Source organism: Thunnus albacares, chromosome 4 (assembly GCF_914725855.1).
Source record: "Thunnus albacares chromosome 4, fThuAlb1.1, whole genome shotgun sequence".
NCBI classification, from domain to species: Eukaryota; Metazoa; Chordata; class Actinopteri; order Scombriformes; family Scombridae; genus Thunnus; species Thunnus albacares.
The window spans coordinates 7,467,154-7,493,435 of record NC_058109.1 but is presented as its reverse complement, the minus strand read 5'-3'; the positions used below and the strand labels follow the sequence as shown (position 1 = coordinate 7,493,435).

The 26,282-nt window shown below is 36.5% G+C and overlaps 2 protein-coding genes across 3 annotated transcripts; one reads left to right on the top strand and one right to left on the bottom strand.

Moving 5' to 3' along the window:
* Window positions 1-1,917: 1,917 nt before the first annotated feature.
* Window positions 1,918-5,144, bottom strand: LOC122980977 (E3 ubiquitin-protein ligase TRIM39-like). The gene has a single exon (XM_044349449.1). It carries the CDS (start codon window positions 4,060-4,062, stop codon window positions 2,665-2,667), a length of 1,398 nt encoding a protein of 465 aa, XP_044205384.1. The 5' UTR covers window positions 4,063-5,144; the 3' UTR covers window positions 1,918-2,664.
* A 3,850-nt stretch (window positions 5,145-8,994) lies between these two features.
* Window positions 8,995-24,441, top strand: dnase1l4.1 (deoxyribonuclease 1 like 4, tandem duplicate 1). 2 transcript variants are annotated; one of them, XM_044349296.1, is made up of 10 exons: window positions 8,995-9,154; window positions 16,818-16,903; window positions 17,782-17,870; window positions 18,688-18,774; window positions 19,055-19,167; window positions 19,359-19,471; window positions 20,251-20,408; window positions 20,515-20,611; window positions 21,598-21,658; window positions 24,005-24,441. In XM_044349296.1, the coding sequence occupies exons 2-10, from the start codon at window positions 16,823-16,825 to the stop codon at window positions 24,157-24,159; spliced, it is 954 nt and encodes a 317-aa protein (XP_044205231.1). In that variant the 5' UTR covers window positions 8,995-9,154; window positions 16,818-16,822; the 3' UTR covers window positions 24,160-24,441. The 2 variants fall into 2 exon arrangements, with proteins under 2 accessions (XP_044205231.1, XP_044205232.1); XM_044349297.1 differs by lacking the exon at window positions 8,995-9,154 and adding an exon at window positions 10,696-10,820.
* Window positions 24,442-26,282: the final 1,841 nt, after the last annotated feature.

Sequence of the window (26,282 nt, the reverse complement as noted above, 5' to 3'; positions counted from 1 at the left end):
TTCTGGAAGCTGGCCAATAAGAACAGAGTGGGTTCATTGGGAGGGGGGCTTTAAAGAGACAGGAGCCAAAACAACCTGTTTCAGACAGAGGCTGAACTGAAGGGACCGTACTCTACATAGAGCTGATCAACTCTGCTGGCGAGATAATGTCAACCTTTGTTCACAACACACGCGATTTGTCACTTTACTTTAACATTTTAAGAAATATATATATTGAAAAAGGCCCAGAAAAAATACCTAGGACATGACCTCGGTTTCCACAATGGTAGCCTCGGGCCTGCTAGTGTTCCTTCCTGTAACTGATCACCCTTTAGTGGAAGTTGTGATCTGATGTGAAAGACACAACTAAAATGAATGACAAATATGTAATTAAAAATGTCTCTGTTTTTTAGGATGCAAAGAAAAGGAAATGTATTGTCTCAAAGTCAAACAGCTCAGTGTTTTATATCTCATATCGTGCTACAATTCTCTGGATCCCTTTATTGACCATGATTTAAGTTCAGTTTAGTCATATTCAGTGGTGGGAAGTAACTGTGTACATTTCCTCATCTGGCAGCTAAAGGAGGCAACATCAAAAAACTGTAGTAGCAGGATTTCACTTCTTTTTCTCATTGTTTACTCGAAATGTCAACTTCTCAAATACATCTGTGCATGTTGGAGCTGAAATCCAATCAATGTCAACAACCCATGTAACAACCTTAGCAACAACCTTAGCAACCGAGGGCAGGTTGGCGATATTGTTTTTCCTTGGATGGCGAAGTCATGACCCGTCCTACTCTGCCTCTGATTGGCTTACCCTGATATTCTTACTCTAACCCTAACCAATCTCACTCCTCATGCCTAAACCCAACCAACCCAATCAACGAAGGTAATGAGTACTAGCCAATCAGAGGTAGAGTACGGCAGGTCATGACTTCTCCATCTTAAGAAAAACATTTGACAGGTTGTAGCCCTGGCTTTAGACTTGCAGGGAGCATTTCTACAAATGTTAACCCCAAAACTCTCTGGTCAGGTCTCTGTTGTCTTAGATTAAAGTACTTTAATTTTGAGCCTAGGAAGCTATTGTACACACACAGAATGCAATTACAGAATAAAATAAACAATACAAATGTTTAAAGAATACTTGACTTATACCTCGGCACAAGAGACAACAAGGTCATAAACTGATGCAAACAGCTCCCCTCGTTATCTGTGGAAGGAGCCAGTCATTGCAACAAACTAATAAGAGTTGAACCCCTGCAACGTCACATGGTCCGTCAGGCCCCCACTGAGTGTGAGAGAGGTTACATGCCTGTTAAAGTCATACAAGACATCTTGACCTTACAATGATTCAGCATTTCAGTAGCTTTACACCACAGTAACTAAAATTAACAACTGACAAGTTCTCAGAAAATTACTGTGGGGTTAAGTTTGGGTTGGTAATAGGAGTAAAACTTTTTCAATAAATCTAATTAGAATTAATTCAAACAAACATATTTTGTCTGAATTAATATGAACCTATACTCCTAAACTAATTTTACTGTCATTGACAAACAGCCATGTTTTCTTCACTTTTCATTAGCAAGAGAACAACAACAGCCTATTTTATAGGCCAACAGGGCATGCCATGGCTCCTACAGTCATTCACAGTGCATTTAAGGAAAACCCCTCGCTGGAGCCTGTTGTGCTTCTACACACTGTTAAATTTGAAGCTGGTCTTTGATCAAACATTACAAATTTTTCCCATGTTGAAATTGTAGTTTAAATTTTGAATAAAAAGTGACAGACCTAGCAGATGAAGTTACAGACTAGTCAGCCAAAGTTATTTTGAGACTTGGTTAACTTTTGCTACTTCATATTCCAGGATAACTATTCCTGTCAAAACTAACAAAGACATGTATGAGCTGATGAAAAAATACCTCTGAAAAAGGTAAGTCTTGTACATTTGTAAACAGACTTTAAAAAACAGTAACATTTGTGAGCTCCTGGGTAAGTTACACTAGTAAGCAAATATAACTATCATGTTAGCAAAGAAGCTAAAGAGCACAGAGTGACATGTTTGATTAGTATAATCACATTGCTTTTTACGATATATTGAAGAAATGATTGTGGCACAAACTTATGTCCACTTTGTCTTCTAACTACATATATTAATACTGATAATAATTTCAACACTTGAACCAAAAAATGTTTACTCTTTTATATGATAGTCTGACTACACTGTTAGACTATCATATAAAAGCAAATACTATAACTGATGCCGATGCTAGTGTGTAGTATTGAAACAGCCAATCATAATATGCAACATCAATTAAATATCAAGTCTAGTATTTTCACATACATATATGTCAGTCAACATTTCCAGAACCAACTCAAGCTCTCTAAAAAGACAAGACAAACTCAATAAAAAATCTTGGAGAATATCAGCACTGCAGAAGCTGGTTATGCTGCAGGAGTGGTTTGAGAAGTTTACGTGGACATTTTGATGTAATTTTTCCATGATTCTGGGTCAACATTGGAATCAAGCTTTGAATACAAGCTGCCAACCAAACTATAAACTTATCAGAGCCACCTTACAAGCACAACAGATAATAAACTCTCATTAATACACAGTAAAGAGCTCTAAGTGTGCAGCATTTCCTTTTAAAAAAAGTATTACTATTCATGCTTCATCATCATCTCTAACTAGGCTGTTCCACTGTTACAGAGTCTTCTCTGCAATATTTTTAGTTGGAGTTCATTCCTGTTGTTGAAGTATGGAAACAGTCTTTCAGTGAAAGTGTGTGTGAAGGTGTGTATGTGTGTGTTAGTATCAAGATCAGAGAATGACAGTTTTCCTCTGTTCCAGTCCAGATGAACTCTGATCTTCTGCAGCTTTTCCTTCACTGAGAGAGTAGTGTGGGGAACTGATGGGGAGACTGCTGCGTATTTACAATTAGATAACCCTATTCTCCATAATCCAGACTTTATGTCTCCCTTCCTCTGGACAGACTCTGCTGCCACACCCAGGACCCAGCCTGTACTGTCTCCAACCTCAACATCCCAGCTGTGAGTCCCTGAGTTAAAGCCCTCAGAGCCCAGGACAATGCAATAATAGTCAAACCTCTCTGGGTTTTCAGGAAGCTTCTGTGTCTCTCCACGTCTCACACTGGTCAGATCTTCAGACAGGATGAGCCCTGGATGAGCAGTGTTTGGATCCAGAATCACAGGAGTGTAGGAGACCATCTCCTTCATCTTGTTCCAGATGTTGAAGGTCAGGTTGCCCAGGTGTTTGGCCACATCTATCAGAGCTCCTGAGACCAGCTCTGGATCATCCAGCAGGGGGTGCTGCTGGACTCTTTCCACTGCAGCCTTGTAGTTCTGCAGGAATGAGACGTCTTCAGCTCTCAGCTCTTCCTCTGTGGTTCTGATTGTGTTTGAAAGAGCTGCTATCTCTTTACTCAGAGCCTCAGTCTTATTCCTCATAATTTTACTTTTCTGCTTTTCCTCCTCCCTCAGAGCAGCAATCCTGGCCTCCTCTTCCTCTTGTAGAAACTGGTGAAGCTTCTTAAACTGCTCCTTAATCTGTCTCTCTGTGTTTCGGGTCTGAAATTTAATGTGTTTTGCTGTTTGATCACAGTTTCCTTTAACTTCTTTGAAGAGCTTCAGTTTCTCCTGCAAGGGCTTCAGAGATTTCTGGAGCTCCTCTTTGTGATCTTGTGCAGCTTCATCAATGGGTCTGAATCTGTGGTTGTTGTGTGTTTTTGAATCTCTGCAGACGAGACACACTGGCTGCTGATGGTCCAGACAGAAGAGTTTCAGTTTCTCAAAGTGCAGACTGCAGAGAGCCTCAGACCCTGCTGAAGCTCTCTGATCTCTCTTCAGTAAGAAGGTCTCGCACAGATTCTTTAATACCAGGTTACGAGGTGGATCACTCAGTAAATGTCTTTCCTTACAAACCGGACACTCATGTGGTAGTTTTTCTCTCCACCAGCTCTGCACGCAGGCTTTGCAGAAGCTGTGGCTACATGACAGGACAACAGGATCTTTAAAGATGTCATGGCAGACAGGACAGGAGAGATCCTTTGCTAAACAGGAAGCCATTTCCTCTTCGAGTGAAGCCAAAAACACACCCAGCCGAAGGCTAAAACAGGAAGACAGTCAGTTGTGTTTTCCCTCACTGCTGTAACAAGTTTCCTCAGTTACTTTCACTTTGATTCATCCTCTTTTCAGTTGGCAGCAGATTTGAAGAGAAGTATTCAGTATCGTGGTGACAATCCTTCCTCAGTTATGGCGATTAATTTTAATATCTGTCTCTCAGTTTGTGAATCTCTTGTCAGAGTAACAAAGAATAACTCTCTTTCCTGTTTGTGTCGCATGGTAGGAGGTGGAGCTTCATCAGGCCATCAGGAGCATTTTGAAGATAGCTGATGATGTATATGATGATAACAAACTGTCACACTGCTTGGAGTTAACATTTCAACATACCTTTCATGAGAAGAATGCTAAGAAACCATGACAAGTCCTGTCTTGTAGGCTGTTTCTGTAAGAATGGAAAACACACGTGAAACACACTGTTAATCCCATATTTCTGGTTTAGTTTCCATCACGTCATCCAGAAATGATGGAAAAACATTATGGTCCATAAACATTATCATTATAACATCGCTTTATACATTTCTTTCCAAAACAAAAGTTACACAGAAGTAAAAACACAATTAATGAAACTGGGCAAATCTCAGGAAATAAAAATAAAGGAGAGAGTCAAACACATGAATAAAGGTGATAAAAGTCAACAGAAAGTCCAGTCAAAGTCAAAGCAGCTACAATAAAGATGACTAAAAGCAAAAAAAAAAAAGAAAAGAAAAAGAAAATTGGAGTAAAACCAAATCAACAGTGTTTTGTAAAGTTCAGCAGAGATTGTAAAGATGACACAGTTTTAAAACACATAAAAACACAAAGATGACATACGGTGCACACAATCGTTCCTTCATAACAATAGTCATGAAGGAACAAGGGAGGAATGAATGATATTTGATAAATCGTTAATAAGTTCCTCCATAACTCTGAATCAAGGACTATAATGATGAGTTAGTAGAGGACAGACAGGGAGATACTTTATTAATGAATCATTATGTAATAATAAGTTCATAAATGCTGTTCCTGATTAATTCTGAACCAAAGGCTACTGGGCATCATGAATATTAATGTATATGTGCTCTGATTATGATGATTAAAAGATTTTATAATAATCCTGCTGTTTTTGGTTTGTTATTAATAAAATATTAACTAAAAACTCAGTAGCTACTTGTTAGTTTTGTTGGATGATTGTTTACTTGATGGGACATAAAAAGGGTAAATAATGGAAACATAATGATGAATGTCATGAGATATTACTTGGGAGTGCACAAAAATAGTAACTAATGTTTAAGTAATTAGTAATTAATGATCAGTTATTAGTTTAGTGCTGATCAAAGTTAATCAGGAATGAATCATAAAGAAAGTGGTGTCGATTCACAGATATTTAAATCTGTTCTAACTCTAGGACTATATTGTCCTCAATTCAGAGTTATTAGCGACTCATCCATTGTCAGGTTGTTCCAGATGTGTTTCTCAGTAAGTACTCACAATTCAGTGTTACCATAATTATCATTTAAAATTCCACTGAAACACATTTTGGCAGCAGCTTGCTTCCTTACAGGGCCTCTGGCAAAGAGAAGAATATCATCTGAATTCCAGCAGACGTAGGTGGCTGTCGAGACTTTTCTATGGCAGAGTATGTGGGAAAAATCCGGGAACTATTTACATTACTGAGGTGCCACCGACAGAGATTACTTCACCTGTCAAAACACCATAAGAATAAATGAATCATCAAGTGTGGTAGGAGGAAATTTAAGAGAAGTTTATTTACTTTGGCTGATCAGCATCCACCTACCTTTTGTCAAGAGTCATCTTTCCCATCGATGTCTCTCACTGACGCAGCAAAGGTTTGTTTGTGTGAACAGCATATTAAATATGATGTGCTGAAACAGGATACCGTGATGGGACATAAAATAATATTGCAAAAGGACAGATAAAAAATGTAATTTAATGCGATACAGTTTCAGTTATGTGCACAGACAGGCTGCTTGTCAGGAAAATACCTGTAGGTTGTTTAAAGCAACTGAACAAATGATTCTACTTCTGATATTTTCTTGGTGAGAACAGGGTTGATCAGGAGAAAATCAGAAAAATGTAAGCCAATGGGATTGACTTACATTACAATGTTAATGAATTAACTCAAATGTGAATGTTTCTAAATTGAATCTCTTTGGGTTTTCAGACTGTCTGTCAGACAAAGCAAGAAATATCATAGCATCATGTAGTGCTTTGACAACTGCTGATAAGTATTTTCATCAGGAGAGACAATAGATTGAAGCCAAAAAAGAATTGTTTATCATACAGATGATGTTGATGATTACGTCTTGTGAAAAGTATTTGGTGCTTAGACTCTACAGGGAGATTCTGTAATTGAGACACATCGGTCCTGTGCAGCAACAAGATAAATCCCTCCATGGAGTCCAGATACCGGTGGCTGATGACGTTTTGAGACTGATAAGGCTGATAAGGTTGCTGAAGTGATGCACTGATGAATTTGTAGAGACTGGGTGGTGATGGAGACATGGTTGGGTGCGCATGGCGGAAGCATAAAAGCACCAAGGCGGAGAGGAAGAAAACATCTAAAAAAAAATACAGCTGCAAGATGATAGGCTGACAGTGAAGGTGTGCCACTGTGCTATTGGTTACACGTGACTAGCTGAGGTGAACAGTTGATATCTCAATTGATGGCCCCGGGTAATGACAACAAGGAAATTATGAGTGAATAAATAAATGAAACTACAGACCTGAGCATGCAAAAGATACAGTAATCTTCCTGACTGAACTTTCTCTAAAGCTCTATTTGTTATCAACTAAACTTATTAAAATAAATCCAAGCATTATCAGTAGATTAAGTGTTAAACTTCATTTTCCGACCTTGGAAAAAATTACAAGAGAATCTTAAATAAGGGTCCACTTATAAGCTTCTTCCAGAGCTTTCAGACACATCTTAAAGTCTTCATCGATATTTTTACAGGAACTTTTCCTTTTATTTGTCCTTTTTTGTACTGTGAAAGTTTACTCAACAGAATAAATGTTCATCGGTTGATGACAAATTTGATTACTACCAGTAAAGTAGAATAAATATATCAAATATTTAATTATGGTGGGCACCCTGATGGCCTAATGGTTGAGGTGTGTACGGTAACTGCAACATCTACAGTTTGACTCTTGGCCAAGGGACCTTCGTTGCATATCATATCCCTCTCTCTCTCCCTGTGTTTCCCGTCTCTCTACATTTACTGTCAATAAAATATAATCTTTATTCTATAGTGACACAAAATTTTTGGTAACAAGCAGGATGTGAGGATTCTCAAAATAACATCTGTACAGCATACAAATGTTAAGACTGTCTAATCATGCCTGGCACTTAAATGTGGTAGTTGTGTTTTATTGGTAACATTAACTTTTCCTCTCCCCGTTTATGTGTGTAATTGTGAGCATATTTTAATTTATAATTGATGTTTTGTATGTCTTTTTTTATGGTGTGAACGAGTTCGAGATGGTTTTCACATCGGATATCTATGTAAAGTAATTGGATTGGATTAGATGATGAGGTACACAATTTGAGATCGTCATCAAATGGGCCTTGAAAATAGGCATACGATCCCTCGTTAATCCCTGCTCTGATCAAAGGCCAACTGGTTAAGTACCTTCTTACATCACTTTGGTTTCGTCAGTTGCTTTGTCATTATTAACTGTCTGTCACTCTAATCGTGAGAATATAAAACCGCCTGAGACTCACTCCGTAATATTACTGCTCAGTTTATATGTTATAGATCAAAGCCGCTGAATAAATGAGCTACACTGGCATGTGTGGTATTTAACTACTCAGACACACTCTCTGTGTCTGTAATCTCATCATATATACATGTTGATTAAATCCAGGTCCAATCATTTATTGAAATCAGAGAGATATCAGAGGAATGAGTGTTTGCTTTGTTGTTTACAACTCTGTCTGATTCCGTCTCTCTTTAAGCGTGTTTTTCATGTTGAAATCACAGTTGTGCTCAGGGTCAAATTTGACCCGATTTTACATTTGAGATCAGTAAAAACACCCTAAACATTTTTTTTCTTTTAGCCCTAATGTGACCCAGAATATACAGAATTGAAAATATTTCAGCTTTTTAAAAACATTTTTGTGCAGCTGATACACACTTTTGTATTTAAACCATATTTATTCAAAAAAATGTTTTTTTTCTCCATAAACAAAAAGCATAAAAACTAAAGAATAAACTCTCTCTGCTCTCTGAAAGCTTCATTAAGGATTAGTCACACATTTATCTGTGACTGATGAGACATTTACAATTCCAACTTCAATTCCAAGTCCAACGTCACTATCGAAGGCAAATGTCATCACAAACAAGAGTGATGTTTTGGGTATTCTGAAGGGTAAACCCTTTCCTATAGGGTGTGTTAGTTGTCATTGTACTGAGGGTTTCATGGTGTCTGATCTCTGTAGATTTGCTACTGAGCAACCAAGAGCAGACAAACATTCCCTCCCTCTCTGACACACACACACACACACACACAAGGACATTTTAAAGCTCCTTTAAAGCTCTCACAGCAGAAAGATGAACTGGACAAAACAAACTTGTCTTTGTCACCTGAGTCAATCCTGTTTCTAATACCACCCATCACCCTACAGCTAAGGTAGGCCTACAGATCCTTTTACAAATAACGTATCCTCTTACACACACACACACACACACACACACACACACACACACACACACACACACATACCTTTTAACACATATAAACATAAAACAGGGCGGGATACTTGTGTTTGTTTTTTTTTTCTCTCTCTCTCTACCTCTGTCTCTGTCCAGCTATTGGTTGGCTTTCAACCAATCACACTGTCTGTGGTCACCCTCTGTAGAATATATTGTCCCTCTGAGTGACTGCAGATCAGATCTAAGAGCAACAGCCTCGTGTGAAGTGAACGAGGCTTTCCCTCTTTGTCTTCCATTTTACTGCACCCTAACTGTAAATAAACAAATCTCACCTGAGTTCCTGTCAGCAGCAGCAGCAGCAGCAGCAGAATCGACTCTCGAAGGTGAGAAACAAAGCCTCTTATTGTTTGTTGTCCTCCTCTTTTGTCAGTTAAATACCTGAGAGTCTTAACATATTTGTCTTCAGACAATGAAACAACCTCCTCTCATCAAAGGTAGGCCTAAGACAACAGGTAGAAAATCTGAGTTGAGTCATTCGAGTACAGATCTGTGGTACTGGTAGTTTAAATGGCTTTTATGTGAGCCTTTGTTGTTATGTTTTTAATGCAAGAGTTAGTCAAATGCTTTATTTAACATACAAGTTAAACAATGGAAAAATATTGAGTAAAATTTGACTTCAATAAAAGCAAACAAGCATAAGAAGTAAAATTCACCAGATGTGAAAAGTACTTATTGTGGAAAATGGTCCCTGTATGTGTTAATTTATTGATGAGTTGCAGCGTACCTGTTCATGCATCCATAATACAAATCGGAGATAATGAAATAACTCACATCAGTGTGCTAACAGCATCAAAATGACAAAGCTAACATCAATCAAACTTTATTTGTATAGCACATTTCATGCAGATTAGTGCAATTTCAAGTGCTTCACGGATGACTGACAATCCAATAATAACATTTAACAAATGCAAACAGTAAAACAATTTGAGACTAATGCACACGAGAAATAAAAAATATGAAAATAAAATTGATTTACAAACTATAATAATAAAGAAAATTGAGTGAAATAAAAACGAGACTAGATGAAAAACAAAGACAAATAAAATTGGTAAGAAGGAAAAATAAATAAATAAAATCAAATGAAATGTTTACAATATAAATACAAAACAATAAAATAAAATAAGGTAAATAATGTCTATAAATATTCTTACTTAAAAGCCAGACTAAAGAGGTAAGTTTTAAGTTTAACACTTCCAGCTGCTCTCAGATCTTGTTCCAGCAGCAGAGTTTAAAAGCTAAAAGCTGCCAAATGACCTGAGGGGCCGTATTGGTTCATACATTGTAACTATGTGAGGCATGTAGGCGCGTGCAAGTCAAGACCATGAAGTGCTTTAAAGACCAGTAAAATAACTTCAAAATCAATATGGGAAACTGGCAGGCAACAAATTTAAGGATTTTATAACAGGTGTAATGTGTTCTCTCCTTCCTGTTCAGCAGTCGGGCTGCAGAGTTCTTGATCAATTGTAGCTGATTTTTAACTTTTTGGGGTTGTAGCATGTTGATCTTTCGCAGGTATAATGGTTACCATGTTGTTATGTCCCCATATAGGGCGGTTGAAGCACAACATAAAATTTAGAGGTTGCTCCCTCACTGGCCCCCAAACCAAAATCTTTACACAAAATTGCAATAAAAGTCAATTTATTACTATCATTACAAATGTGTTGAAATATGAAAAATGTATGACAAACTGAAGCACTACAGGTGTAGTTCTGAGTTGATTTAGCTTGTTAAAATTCACTAATTAGCACTTAACACAGTACAGCTGAGGCCGATGGAGGCTGAACCAAATTTCACAGCAAACCATCCAATTGTTGTAAAGACATTTCAGTACATGATTAAAAAAAACCAACCTCATGGTAGCACAAGAGGAAAAGTCACAGGACCACCTTTTACCTACAGCATCGTTTGCAGCTGCAGGATGAGATAAAAAAAAACTGGAAGTTGACAGAGAACAAAGAGATAAAACAGCAGTGAAACCTGAAGCTCCCAGTAAGCTCCTGGAAATATGCAGGACTTCACATACTCCATTCACATTTGTTCAAATATTTGTGCTGTCACACAGTTTCACTGCTGAAGATTACATGAGAACATTGCATGGGTTGTTTTGGATGGAAACAACAAAAAATCTAGTTTGGAGAATGTCTGTGTCAAACTTGATGGTAATCCATTCAACAGTTGGTGAGATATTTGTCTGATGTTGGACCAATTTTAGACCGCCATCAACATCCAGTGTCATGTGGCTTACATGAATAAAAACCTCTATGATAAAAATTGAATTTCAGCAGTGTCACAGGATGGCATTGGCCTTGAGTTTAAACAGATTTAAGGGTTTCAGTTGGATTTGTTGCCAACTGCCTTAATGTTTTTCTTCAGTATGTTAGCTGCATAAGTATCATTTAAACACCAGTAACACAAGAGGAAAAATCTTGATCGTCATCTAAAATCTTGATGTTGACACCGATTCAGCCAGTCCTCGTTTACAGTCTGAAAGAATACTGTACACAAGTTGTTACAGTCCGGAGGAATGTGTTTGAACTCTATTATTAACTTAACTTTTATGGTTGCTGGCTGATCAGAAAGCATAAAATTAAGAGGTACTATTTGTGGGGCAGGAAGTAAAACTGGAGCTAACATGCAATTTAAAAATGAACACAGGTCTGAGTTCATGAGCTCCTAAAAGGTTCCTGCTGTTGAAAAGGGCTTAAAGATGGAAGCAAGTGGTAAACCAAAATACACCCAGGCACCAAAACGCCCATTTTTTCACACAGCCTATAGTGAGAGAGCTTGTAGGAAAGTCACCAGCCGATAGAAACAAAGAGTGAAACAGTATGACAGTTGCATAAGATGTAAAACTCGTCAGGGCAACACTGATATCTGATACCAGTGTTTACAACAACATCATCATACCATTATCTGCTCTGAGGAAAAGTAGGCGTGTCGGCACTTTGTTGCAGTTATCAGCTAGTCAAGCCAAGTCAATTTTATTTATATAACATCAATTAACAACAGAGGTTGTCTCAGGGCACTTTTCACATAGAGCAGGTTTAGACTGCAGACTTTGGTCACTTGACTGGATAGCATAAATTCAAACTAGTTGGACAAGCTCCAAAATACACATGCAAATCGACTTCTGGAGATAAAGTTGTTGTTGTTTGAGTCGCCCATAAATGATAACTGACAACCAGTGAGAGACAGCCGGGCGGTAGCATGTTTACTACTTGCTTCCAGGAGGGTGTGTGATGTAATTCCTGAAAAGAGGCGTGACCTTCTAGCTGGACCGTAAAACTTCCAAGTGAATGGCATTCTCGTGGTGAGACAGTGACCTGCAGCAAACAGCAAATTTGTTAGTATGTGAAAAAAATGTAGATGTGTAGTACTGTTACATCAAGTATAGGTATCTCTTATTTAAAGACATGATATAAAAATTGTGTTTTTTGAAGGATATGTACAAACCAGAGTTACAGGCCATGAGAATAGTTTTTTATGTACTTTATGTTTATTGTTTTTATTGCTGTTATGTGAAATCTACGTATAGATTCACAAGATTTTTTAAAAATTTTGCTCCATTTCACAATCTCGCTAAGACATTGTTCTTTATTTGTTGTTTTGTTATGTTCCTGTGGTTCATTGTAAAATATTCATTCATTTTCATCATGCTGTTCATTTTCTAATCATTTTGCTATTTAAACAGTTACGGGGAGAAAGTGCTGCTAAATGATAGAAATTACTCCAAACTGATTTTAATCAAATCCCCTCTAATTTAATCAGTGTCTTTTAAATTCTTCACATTTTGTGATGCATATTTTAATTTACAAGCACTATCATTATATGTTTTTTTCCATAACATTTTTGTTGTAATTTCTGTTACTTCCTGGAAAAACAAAGGTGAAACACACACCTGCTATGCACAGTCAGAGTCAGTGAAACATGCTGCCAACAGTATGAGTCCAGGTATCATCGGATAATCCCTATTCAAAAACATAAATCTGTTATTTGTTTCAAAACCAAAAACAGAAAAAAACATTTTTTGTGTCAGAATCAAAAAACCAATCGAAAATGGTCCCTTTTTGGTTTTTGGCAATTCCTTTTATTGTTGCTTCTTTTTGGATTGAAGAATGAACAGGTCTGTACAGTCAGCCAATTTGTTTTTGCGTTTGAAACCAACCATGTAGGTCACATATGTTTTATCTTTATAGCGTGTACTTAAACCACATCAAAAAGGTTCTTTTGTTATAGTGTGTATCATTAACCACCTACAGAGGCCTCAGGCGAATGGAGTTGTAAAGCTGCCAGGTTTTGTGGGAATGTTGACACATACTGTAGCTGCCTTAATACAAGAGACACACTTGAACACTCAGATTTAACATCTTATCAGATATATAGAATATTACAAATGAATGACATTCCTGAACTACTGCAACAACATGTCCTGAGGCTGCTACACAGACAGCTGAACGTGTGCCGCTGCCAAAACAGACATTTAATGTGAATGTATGGATGTCATAAAGTGGAAATGGATCTCCTAATGTCGGTGAGGATTGTGCAAAGCTCAAAACAGTTAAGGGCAAGACACTACTAACAATCAGTTCAGTCTTTTATCTATGTTACAACAAAGAATTAGGGGCATTTCTTGGGGGGTTTATTGTGAATATAAAGTTGTAACTTTGAGAAAAATAATATTACAAGAAGTAAATTGTAATGTTTTGAAAAAAGTCAGTAACAAAGTCATAGTTTTACAAGAAAAAGTCAATAAAATCTACTCTTAAATCTTAAGTATATTTAATATCTTAAATATTGTAAGATTAGAGTAGTTATTTTATCAAAAAACTGTGAGAACTGAGAATTAAGTTGTATTACACAAAATGTTCTTTATTTTATAACCCCGTCAGATGAAAACAGTCAGTTTGTGTGTTAAAATAAGAGATGTGGAATTTTAAATTTTTGGGTTTCACCAATAAGCACCTCAGTGTTATTGGTTTTAGGAAACTGACACCACATTAAAGCTTTATTCTAATAACGATTTTTATTCCCCATATAGTTACATTTTTTTCTCTTGAAATTACAACTTCATTCTCATAATTGCAACTTTTTTTCTCAGAATATTATGGCTTTATTCTTCCTCTAAGAGTTGAAATGTTGGTAGTTTGCTCCTAGCTTACTTTTATCATGAGCAGTGTTCATGATGGACAAAATGATCAAAACAGCCATAACTGAACATCCAGCACAATGCATTTCCTTCCACTCTATGTTCCAAACACTCGCTAGCAAAACCACAATGTAAAAACACTCCAATACAAACAAAAGTCCTGTATTTAAAATCCTACTTAAGTAAAAGTACATAAGTATTATCAGCTAAATTTAATCAAGGATTAAAAGTACTAGGTACCCACCCCGGTAGTCGCATGCCAAAAAACTGCAACGTCGGTTGAAATCTAGCAGCAGACCTTTTTTGCATGTCGTCTCTCTACTGTCACTATAATACTAGTGCTACTAATCATAAACAATGTTTTGTAATTTACAAGCTCGTCACGTGTTATTTGTTGTAAAATTTTAATCCGAAATGTAGCAAAGTAAATATAGTTGTAAAATAAATGTAGTGGAGTTAAAAGTATGGTACTTGCATCTGAATTGTAGTGGTAGAGTAGAAGTATCAAGTAGCTTAAAATGGAAATACTCAAGTAAAGTACAAGTACCTCAAAATTGTACTTAAGTAGCTTACAGTACTTGAGTAAATGTAATTAGTTACTTTCCACCACTGATCCCCACTCTACATTACTCTGGAAAAGTAAAAAAAAAAAAAAAAAAAAAAAAAAAAAAAAATTGTACTTATGTAATTTTCCACGAAGTACCACAATGTAAAAATACACAAAAAACATACTTTCATTACATAATATTTTTGGCAAAATGTACTTTTATGATTATATTTTAAAATATATTTATTATGTTCTTATCCTTATGCAAACATGCAAAAATATCTCTAATTAAGTCAACACCGTCACAGTAACACAATAATATTGATAATAATAATAATAAACAACTAAATTTCAGTACTTGTATCAAAAGTAAAAGTGCTCATTATGCAGAATAGCCCTTTTATCATTTACTGTGTATTATATTATTGGAATATTATCACAGATACATAAATCAGTAAGTTTACATTTTAAAAGGTTTTATCTGACAAAGGTCATTTTAACTCATTTATATAACAGCGTATTGTATTTTAGAAGCTCATCACATGAAAACTGTTTTGGATTCAAGGAAATACTTCATAAATAAACATAATCTGAGAAGTAATGGGTAACTAAAGTTGTCAAATAAATGAAGTGGAGTAAAAATTAAATGAAAATTCTAAAGTAGTACTTTTAAATGTACGTAAATATAGTACTTGAGGAAATACACATAGTTACTTCCCACCACTGAATACGACTAAACTGAACTTCATAGTCAATACAGAAGTGGAGAGAATTGCAACATGTTATGAGATATAAAGTACTGAGCTGTTTGACTTTGAGATGATGCATTTCCTTTTTTTTTACATCCTGAAAAAACTGTTAAATTACAGGTTCATCATTATATTTGGAGATCTGTTTGGTTTTTCCCCAGAGACCTCTCCCTTCATGTAGGTAAATAGCAAAGTTGGAGTCTGTAGAGTAGACTGACAGCTAAACTGACAGCACAGTAGGATGTTAACAGTATATCCTGTGTTCATGCAAAGCAGACAGCTGCAGGCAGTCTAATCAGTGGAGAAAGGTGGTGGGGGGAGAGGAGGCATTGGAAAAAAAATCTGCTTAAACTTGTTAGAACAAGTATTGAACATTTTTCCTCAGACGGTTCGGTTGAAGCACTGACCTCAGTCAGGCTGCCGTAAGTTAGAAAAGCTCAGAAAGTAGCTAATTAATCTGATGAATGAATTATAGCACACATGGGACAAAGTGTTGACATTTTAGCAAATAAGCTCTTTAATTCACCTCAACTAATGTCTTCTTTTGTTATGTTATAAAATCATGTTCAATGAGTTCTCAAAAATTTGAATAGTTGTGGCAGTAAATTCATTGGTACATGAAAAAATATCAATGAATAGTACTGTAACATCAAATATAGCTATCACTTGTTTAAAGACATTATATAAAAATTGTGTTTTTTGATGGATATGTACAAACCAGAGTCACAGACCATGAGAATAGATATTTATGTACTTTTTGTTTTTATTGTTGTTATGTGAAAGTGTAAACAAAGTGAAAGTATAGCTTCACAGGATTAAAAAAATATGTTTTATGTCACTAAGACAACGTTCTTCATTTGTTGTTTTATGTTCCTGTGGTTCATTGTAAAATATTCATGTTTAATTATTCATATTTTGTTCAGTTGAACTCTCTTCTTCAGTTCACATTCATTTTCATCACGCTGTTCATTTTCTAATCATTTTGTTATTTAAACAATTATGGGGAGAAAGTGCTGATAAATTATACAAATGACTCCAAACTGATTTTAATCAAATCCTCTCTAATTTAATCAAAATGTCTTTTAAATGCTTCAAATTATTAATTTCATATTTTCATTTGACAAGAACTAACATTATATAATAATAATGATAGTATAATCTTTTGTAATTGTAATTTCTGTTACTTCCTGGAGAAACAAAGGTCAAACACACACCTGCTGTGTGTGAAACATGCTTCCAACAGTTTGTCTTATCTTAATAAGTAATAAGTAGTTGTAATTACATCAAAAAAGTTCTTTTATTAGTATGTGTTATTAACGTCTGACAGAGGCCTCAGGTGAGTGGAGTTGTAAAGCCCTCGGGTTTCGGCAGAATATTAACACAGACTGTAGCTGCACACAGGGGACACACCTGTACATTCAGATTAGTTTGTTTATCACACATGCCTCGGCATGTTCAGACAGAGCCAGGCTCTATAATAATAATAATAATAATTATAATGTTTTCCCTCCTTCTTCTCTCTCTTTTTCTTTTTTCATCTGCAGCCATCATGAAAGTAGCAGCTTTTAACATCCAGAAGTTTGGAAAAAATAAAGTGTCAGACCCAGCTGTCCTCGATATCCTGGTTAAGGTAACAGTGGCCAGTGTGAAAACACACACACACACACATCTTGCCCGCATGCTGAATACAGAACTGTTAAGTACTTGCAACACTGTCACCTGTTCCCACTAAAAGTTCATCTTCATGAGGAAAAAGTACAGTGTTTCATGCTTAAAATGTTGGAACACATATTAGTATTTCATGTCATTTTGAAGGCAGAATTCCAACAATTATAATACATAATAATAAATCTTAAATTTAGTTTACCTTAAATTAAATAGCTGAGGCCATTCAGAAATTACTAATTTAAATTACTAATCAGAAATCCAAACTTACTAATTTAATTAATTTTCAATTAATTTTTCTAAAGAAATAAAATGAGTCATAGTACTGGGGCTTCAACAAACAATCATTTTCATTATATTAATCTGCAGATTATTTTCTGGATTAATCAATTAGTCTATTAAATTTTAGAAAATACTGAAGAAAAAAAAACATCACTGTTTCCTGGAATGAAAACTGATGTATGCAGATTGCTTGACAGTCAGTGAATTTGAGAAGCTGGAACCACAAATTTTTGATAAACTTTTCTTGAAAAATGACTAAACATTTATTTGATTATGAAAATCCTCTCTTGGTCAATTAAGTGACTAATTAGTTTTGGAAAAATGAATGTTTAAAATGGTAAATTATATTGATAAATTAACAACAAAAGAATGAATAAATGCATAATAAGATGCATTAATAAAATGAGACATACAGTATATTACATCTTGGTGTGTGACAAATTAATTACACATTGTTTATTTTTAATTCTTTATAAGTCAGGTTTGATCCTCCATATTTAAGACTTTACATAGTATACTGATGTCACACTGAGGTCATTCCCTCTCTGTCTGTCCCCCCAGATCGTGTCTCGATATGACATCATAGTGATCCTGGAGGTGGTGGACGCCAGTGGAGATTCAGTAGAAACCTTTATGACGGCACTCAACAAGTGAGTGAAGGCTTCGTTTCTCTCCTTATTTTTTAGTATTGTTATAATTATAATTATTACTCTCAGGAAGCTAGATTATCAGCCTTACAATTTTTACAAGAATTTCAATTTATGGCAAAATTATGAAAAATAAGATTAATCATCCACAGCTACGCTATTGGCTCTACGAGGCTGTACTTAGACACAGGGGTGCTTTGGGGAAATGCTACAGTCAGCATGCTAACATGCTCACAATGTGTTTTGCAGTTATAATGTTTACCATATTAATTATCTTAGTTTATTGTGTTAACATGCTACCATTTTGGAATTAGCACTAAATACAGCCAAGGCTTATGAGAATGTCATTAGGAAATTTTGTACTGATGATCGCACTACATGAGAAGGATCACCAAAGTTATTACAAGAAATCCTGATGGGAACATGAACAAGTCAACCCATCCAATAGCTGTTGAAATATTTTACTCAAAACCACCAATTTCAACTAATGGTAGTGCTAAAGGAAAAGTCCGGGTATCACCAAAAACATTAGGATTAATCTTCTGGGGACCATGATTGTCTGTACAAAGTTTAATGGCTATCCATCCAGTAGTTGTTGAAATGTTTCAGTCTGTACAGAAGTGGCGGACTAGCATGGCTAAAAACACACAGTCCACTCATGTTCATAGGGCGATGATATGTCTTTTTCTCCATAAATGATCTTTAGCTGAGTGCAGACACCAACTGCAGAAAGCACATTAACCAGTCAATAGTAAACAACAGCTATTTAAGGGGAAATTAAAGTAACATTTACACCATGTTTGCCTTTCTGTATGTTCAGAGCCAACGCGGACCATCACTACACTCTGAAGATCAGCAGTCGTCTGGGAAGAACTCGCTACAAGGAGCAGTTCATGTTCCTGTACAGGTGAGCTTCATCTGACACAGATTCTTACAGCTTTCCCATAACTTTTGGAAATCTATCTATGTATCTATCTATCTATCTATCTATCTATCTATGTATCTATCTATATATCTATCTATCTATCTATCTATCTATCTATCTATCTGTCTGTCTGTCTGTCTGTCTATCATTTTGGAGCTGCATGAAGCTGCAAAATAGAATATAATAATAATAAAGTATAATGCATTACAATACAAATTACGTGTGTGTGTGTGTGTGTGTGTGTGTGTGTGTGTGTGTGCAGGGATGACATGGTGGACCTGGTGGGCTCCTATCAGTTTGATGACGAGGCGACTGAGGGAGAAGATGTTTTCGCCAGAGATCCCTACATCCTGCGATTCAGATGCCACAATACAGGTAGAGGACGCCTGTCATGTACATAAAAGAACATTTGTTTTTAAAGAAGAGCAAATGGTTGAGGGTTAGGATCAGGCTTGAGTGTTTTTAGTGTAACAGCAACGTTTACAGGAAGAAACGACTGTAGGGGCTTTACTGTCAGCTTTAACTGTGTGGATGTAAAGATATGTGTGTGTTTGTGTGCACAACAGAGCTGAAGGACCTGGTGCTGATCCCAGTTCACACCAAACCAGAGGACTCGGAGGTTGAGCTGGATGAGCTCTATGATGTTTTCCTGAACGTCAAGAAGAAGTGGAAAACTGATGTAAGGACATTTCATGATTAGTGCACTAACAGCGACAGGGTACTGCTGATGGTATACAAAACATGATCTAATACAATGATTCCCACCCAAGGATACTCGTACCCCATGCGCGTCCTCTGCAGTTGCCAGTTCATGGATTGTAAAATAGATCATCTCCTTTGAAAAAAAAAAATTATAACTAAATTTAAAAAGTGAATTAAAATGTCTGGACCAAACATGTTGGAATTGAGAGTCTATGAAAACTAGTTTTCTGTTTAACAATTGAAAAAGTAGAAAATAATAATTATTGAAAGTAATTGATAAACAGTTGAAATAGTTAAAAGTATTGTATAAACAGTTGAAATAGTTAGCCAGAATTAATGGATAAACAGCTGAAGTAGATAGCTAAAATGGATAAATTGAACTAGATAGGTAAAAGTACTGTATGGTTTGCTTAAAATGATGGATGAATAATGAAAACACTTAAATTAATGTATGGTTAAAATACATAGCAAACATTAATGGATAAATAATTGAAACGTCTAGCTTCTGCCACTCCAGGTGGTAATAACTTAACCAATACAATATTGACGGTGCAGTTGTATGGAAAACATATTACAATTTCTGCCTTTATATAATAAATAGGGTTGAATAAATTTTAGTTTGAAATAAAAAATGTTTTATCTACTAGGAAATTTACATTAAGAGAATAAAAGTATAAGTATCATAGCCCAACTAGCCCAACAGAAATAGAGCTCCATGTTGCAGCTCTTTGATGTTCTGCCACCTCTGTGCTCTAGAACGTGATGATCCTGGGCGACTTCAATGCGGACGGCTCGTATGTCTCCAAGAAAGACATGAAGAGCATCCGTATCCGTACCGACAAGAACTTCCACTGGCTGATTGGAGATGATGTCGACACCACGGCAAGCACCAAAAACGACCACACATACGACAGGTAACACAAAAAAAAAAAAAACAACACAGAGGTGCAAACACTTTGGTCTGACAAAACTATAATGAAAGGATCTAAAGCATTGATCTATCTATGTCTCTCTGTTCAGGATAGTGATCTACGGAGACGACATGCTCAAGGCTGTCGTACCAAACTCTGCCAAACCCTTCAACTTCCACGAAGCATACGGACTCACTCAGGAGCAGGTCTGTTATGTTCATACTTTCATTTCATGAAGCCTGAAATTAATTATTGTGACATACTCCTAAAGTCTGCCACTGTTTGTCTGACCTCAGATTGGCCTTACAGAGAACACGTTACACAATCACCAGGTTCAAGCTAATGACAAGATAATTAACCTAATTACATTCTGTAATACCTTCCAAATGGAGAGTGGGGCGCGCCCATCATTTTTTTTTACAGTGTATATTTAATGATGAAAATGTTTGGCAACTTTTCATGGTACTCTAATCTGGTATAATATGTGCAATTGTGTCGTTCTTTTTCATGAGTGATTATGTCTTTTACTTAAGAATTTTAGCTATTCTTGTGCTCTCTTTTAATGTAATGCACTATTTCATTTTTCTTGTCTGCCCCCTTTTATTCTACTCATGTATTCCTGTTTACTGTTTTTAATGTCTCTCATTTGTTTTTTTTATCTTTTCAATGTGAAGCACTTTGAGCTGCATTTTTTTTTTGTATGAATGGTGCTATACAAATAAAGTTTATTATTATTATTTTTTATTATTATTACCATTATGAGTGTGACAATATAGGAAAGGCCGCCATGATTCATCCTCCAGTGATGTTGAATAGGAACAGCAAACAACTCTGCAATCCAACTGTTATATTAGATATCTTGTGTGCAAAATTACCAAAATAGTTGCCGATTAATTAAATAACAATAATAATAATAATAATGATAAAATAATTAAACAATAATAATAATAAATAATATGATTAATTGTTGCAATTCTAATGGACACCATAAGCTAAAATAAAAAAAATAAAAAAATAAAAAAAACAAGATCCATAATGTGACTTAGTGGGAACAGGTTTTCCTTTGGTTAACTGTATATTTGTATGACCTGATTTGATTCTGTCTAACTGTTCTTGGTTCATATTCATCCAGAATGATGTAATTGCTAAATCCAAACAGTGATTACTCAATTAATCACTGTTTATTTTCCAGGCGCTGGATGTGAGTGATCATTACCCTGTGGAGGTTGAACTCGAGTCCATAATCGTAGAAGGTAACTAGAAAAATATGCATTATACTATTTCTTTGCTGGGAGTAGTAACTTCCTTGTTTCTACACTGTTTAATTAATAGCCAGTCTTGAGCAAGAAATAATCCCACATAACCAAATTGTAATTTTTACACTTCGGCTTTTGGATGGATTGAAAAAAACAAGACATATAACATGTTACTTAGTGGGATTTAGAAGTGTTGTTAGGCAGGCTAGCTGTTTCCATTTTTATGCTATGCTAAGCTAAACTAACCAGCAGTGGTGGAAAGTAACTAAGTTCATTTACTCAAGTATTTTACTTAGTATAATTTCGACTAACTTGTACTTTACTTGAGGATTTCCATTTGATATTACTTTATCAAATATTCAAAGCCAAGATGCCATCGTTGCACGCATGCAGCATTACATTAAATAGAAAATCAGGTTTCTTGTGCAGAGACGCTGGAGGCTGCAGACATGCTGGAGACTTCAGAGGTGCCAGAGGGTGTGGTGGCTCAGGGACCTGTTGATGGGTCAGCTAACACACATTTCTGCACATGGCTCAAAAATAAATTTTGCTGAGTTGTAAACCTTGCACAATAACAGCAGTAATAATGATGGCTTTTGACACATCTGTACCTTTTATACCCTACAATCAAAGGGAAATCCGGTTTACAAACTACTCATACATACTTTATTCTGAAGGCAATGTTCAAAATTAAAACTGTATAAAAATTAACATTGGAATAAAAAACTTAACATTAACAGAACAAGATTCCTGTCATATTTAATGAATACAAACAATACACTTTTCCAGAGTAATGTAGAGTGGGGATCAGTGGTGGAAAGTGACTAAGTACATTCACTCAAGTACTGTAAGCTACTTAAGTACAATTTTGAGGTACTTATACTTAACTTGAGTATTTCCATTTGATGCTACTTTATGCTTCCACTACTCCACTACACAGGAAAATATTGTACTTTCTACTCCGCTACATTTATTTGACAGCTTTAGTTACTTTTCAGATGAAGATTTGACACAATGGATAATATAACACGCTTTTAATATACAACACATTGTTAAAGATGAAACCAGTGGTTTCCAACCTTTTTGTCTTTTGACGTCTTACAAAAAGCAGTGTGTAGTTGGGGTCACATTTCAGATGTCTATGAGTTGTTAACAGCTCCACCAAATAGTGATTTTTCCCTCTAAACTTCTCACATGGCTTTCATTTCAATAAATGTTTAAATGATCCAATAGTTCACCAAAAATCAAAGATTAGAGAAAAAGTCCAAAAACTGAAAACAGATTTATGTATCAGAACTTTGTTTTTTCCTCTTTCCTCTCCCATTAATCATCTCACGACCCCTCAGATTTATCTGGTGACCCTTTGGAGGGGCCTCTACCCCTAGGTTGGGAACCACTGGACAAAACTAGCGAACTGTACATAAAGTAGTACAAACTAGCTCCACCTCCAGCAGCTGCAACAGTAACATGCTGCTCTAACACTGATGCTTCAGTATTAATAATCTAATTATGTCATATATAATAATATATCAGTCAGAGGGACCAAACCACTACTTTTACTGCAATACTTTAACTACATCAAGCTGATAACACTTATGTACTAAAGTACTAAAGATTTTTCATGCAGGACTAATGGAAGTATTTTTACATTATTGCATTGGCACTTTTACTTAAACCTGGAGTGCGGAACTTTTACATATAAACAAAAGTCCTTTACATCCAAGCCAAACGAGTTCACACAAATCTGATTAAGCCTGTCACTGCCAGATAAATCTCTCTGTATTTCACATTATACAGTTTTTAATCTGGTGTTGGGTTTGACATTCCCGCACTGGCTTGATGAATGCATGAATGCAGACTTCTGCCGGGCAAACAAATAACTTCCAGTTAGCTCTCCACTAATTTGAATGGGGATAAAATAATTTAATCACGCAGCTCTTCTAGACTTTCCAAATGTTATCGGACCAAATGGATCAAATTCTGATAGTGAAATGAGTCATTTTGCGTGACACTCAAAACAGTTTATCAACCGTTTTACAGCCACAACTAGAAGGCTATTAGTAGCACATCAACAGTGTTTTTGTAATTACTCTCACTGCCAGAAGGGGGAGACAAAAGTCCTGCACTCCATCTTTAAGTAAAGGATCTGAATACTTCTTCCACCACTGCTAACCGGCTGCTATCTGTTTCATATTTAATGGACGCATATTGATCATCATCATCTAACTCTCCCTGAGAGCAAATAACCGCATTTCCCAAAATGTCAAACTATTCCTTTAAAAATTAGCCTTCCTAACTTGTGCTGATTTAACTCAGTGGATTGTTTGATTGTTTTTCCTGCAGGTCTAAAACCACAGCTGTATGGGTCAGCTCCCCCAGATAGAGATCTGGATGAGCTGAAGAGAGAAAACCTGCTTCTGGAGAGAGAGAAGCTCAACCTGGAGATCCAAATGCTCCGGCAGAAGATGGCCATTATGAAACATGGAGATAGAGTTTAAACTCAGGAAGTCAGATCTGTCCGAACAACCAAAATAATCCATCTGCAGCCTGCATAACTATAAGTTACACCACCTTCACGTTACGCCTACTTCAAGTTATGCTTCTTTCTTTCTTAAAGGTGTATGACTCTCCGAGGCTATTCTGGTTTTCATCTGTTTCATTGTTGCATTCTTGTTTTCTTTTATCTGTTCAAATCAGTTTTATCAGCTACTCTAATTATGTGCAGTGTTTGTAATTGTTCATCAAATCATTAAATAAAGGGAAACAGGCTTAAAACAGTATTTTTTGTTCTCTTGTGTCCATCTCACCAGTTGCTTAAAGGAGATGTGATCAGTGCATGATTGATCGATGTAAATCTAGCTGTTTGTTTTTTTTTTTAAATCAAAATGTTGCTGTATGTCATTTCACCACATAGACTACTGGTGAGTTGAGGGAAATTCTTCTCAGCAGGCGCAAAAGAAGAAAGACAAAACTTTTCCACACTGTATGAAAATAAAATATTCTGTTGTATAAAAAGGTCAGATTCTGTGTCTTGCTTCATTGAAGCTACATCACATTGATAATGCTGTTATCTATATCAGGTACAAACAGTTTCCAAGTTACTTAGCTTAGATACATCTTCAAGGAAAGATCTACCCACTGATGCTCCTACAATATTAGATTTCAATTTGTAATGTTTGGCGAACATGTGAATGTTTATAGTCTAGTGAAATATTCAAAGCCAAGATGCCATCGTTTTTTGGCTGCAGCGTTACAACAAATCGAAAAACAGGTTTCTTGTGCAGAGACAGTGGAGGCTACAGAGGTGCCAGAGGGTGTAGCGGCACAGAGACCTGTTCACAGATCAGGTAACACACATTCCTGCACGTGGCTCAAAAGTAAATTGTGCTGAGTTGTAATCCTTGCACAATAGCAACAGTGATAATGGTGGCTTTTGATACATCAACCATGGCATCTGTACATTTTATACCCTACAAACAAAGAGAAATCCGATTTACAAACTGCTCATATATACTTTATTCTGAAGGCAATGTTCAAAATTAAAACTGTATAAAAATTAACATTGGAATAAAAACATAACATAACAAGATTCCTGTCATATTTAATGAATCCAAACAATAAATTTTTCCAGAGTAACGTAGAGTGAGGATCAGTGGTAGAAAGTAACTAAGTACATTTACTCATGTACTGTAAGCTACCTAAGTACAATTTTGAGGTACTTATACTTTACTTGAGTATTTCCATTTGATACTACTGTGATGTGAATTGGCGAAGATACCTTGATTGGACTGACAAGTGATGGACTAATGAGTGTCAGGTGTGGCTGATTGCGCAGCTGTGGGACTCTGAAAAGGGGGAAGGGGAGAGCGGGCATTCGTGTGTGTGGAGGTCGGGAGAGCGTGCTGTCCTGCGGTGTGGCTGCGTTCATTCCGGGAGCGGGAGGGTGTCGTTCGCTGCCGTTTAGGGCTGCCGGCGACGAAGACAGGTACGATAGGGGGTTAGTGAGTTCCTGTGTTAGGAGGGGAGGTCTGTTGCCTCCTTTAGTTAGTTAGGGCTGGGGCTTTAGGAGCGCAAGCCGCCGCCGCTGCTCTTCAACCTCGCTGCTGCCTCTGGCACGCCGCCGTTCCCTGCTGCGCCGTCCGACGGAGCCGTGGTTCCCCGGGGAGTTGGACGGTGCCACAAGCTCAGACCCCGGGGGGGGGGTCTCGTCGACCACGCAAGTTTAGTATATATTTTAACTTGTATGTATTGTGTATTTGTTGTTGTATTTTATTGCCGTGGGGACAGGAGAGAAGCTGGGTGGGATTGAGTTGGGTTCCGGGTGGGGGGAGGTCTTGTATTGGCTCCACCCTCTTTCTTAAAGTAGACGTGCGACTCCACTGTGTGCATTGAGGTGTGCTCCCAGGCATTTCCTGAAGTTGTGGTGATGTGCTCTTATTCTTGTAGTGTCTTGCATCTTTGGATGGTGGTGTGAAATTTTATAGTGTGGCCAGCCCTGACTCCCCCTCAAGTGGCATAACTATCCTATTTAGTGAAACTCCGAAGCCCCTTCTTTTTATTGGTGTTTACTTAATAAAGATTTCTATTTTTCTTGATACTCTGATGGTCTGGTGTCGATTAT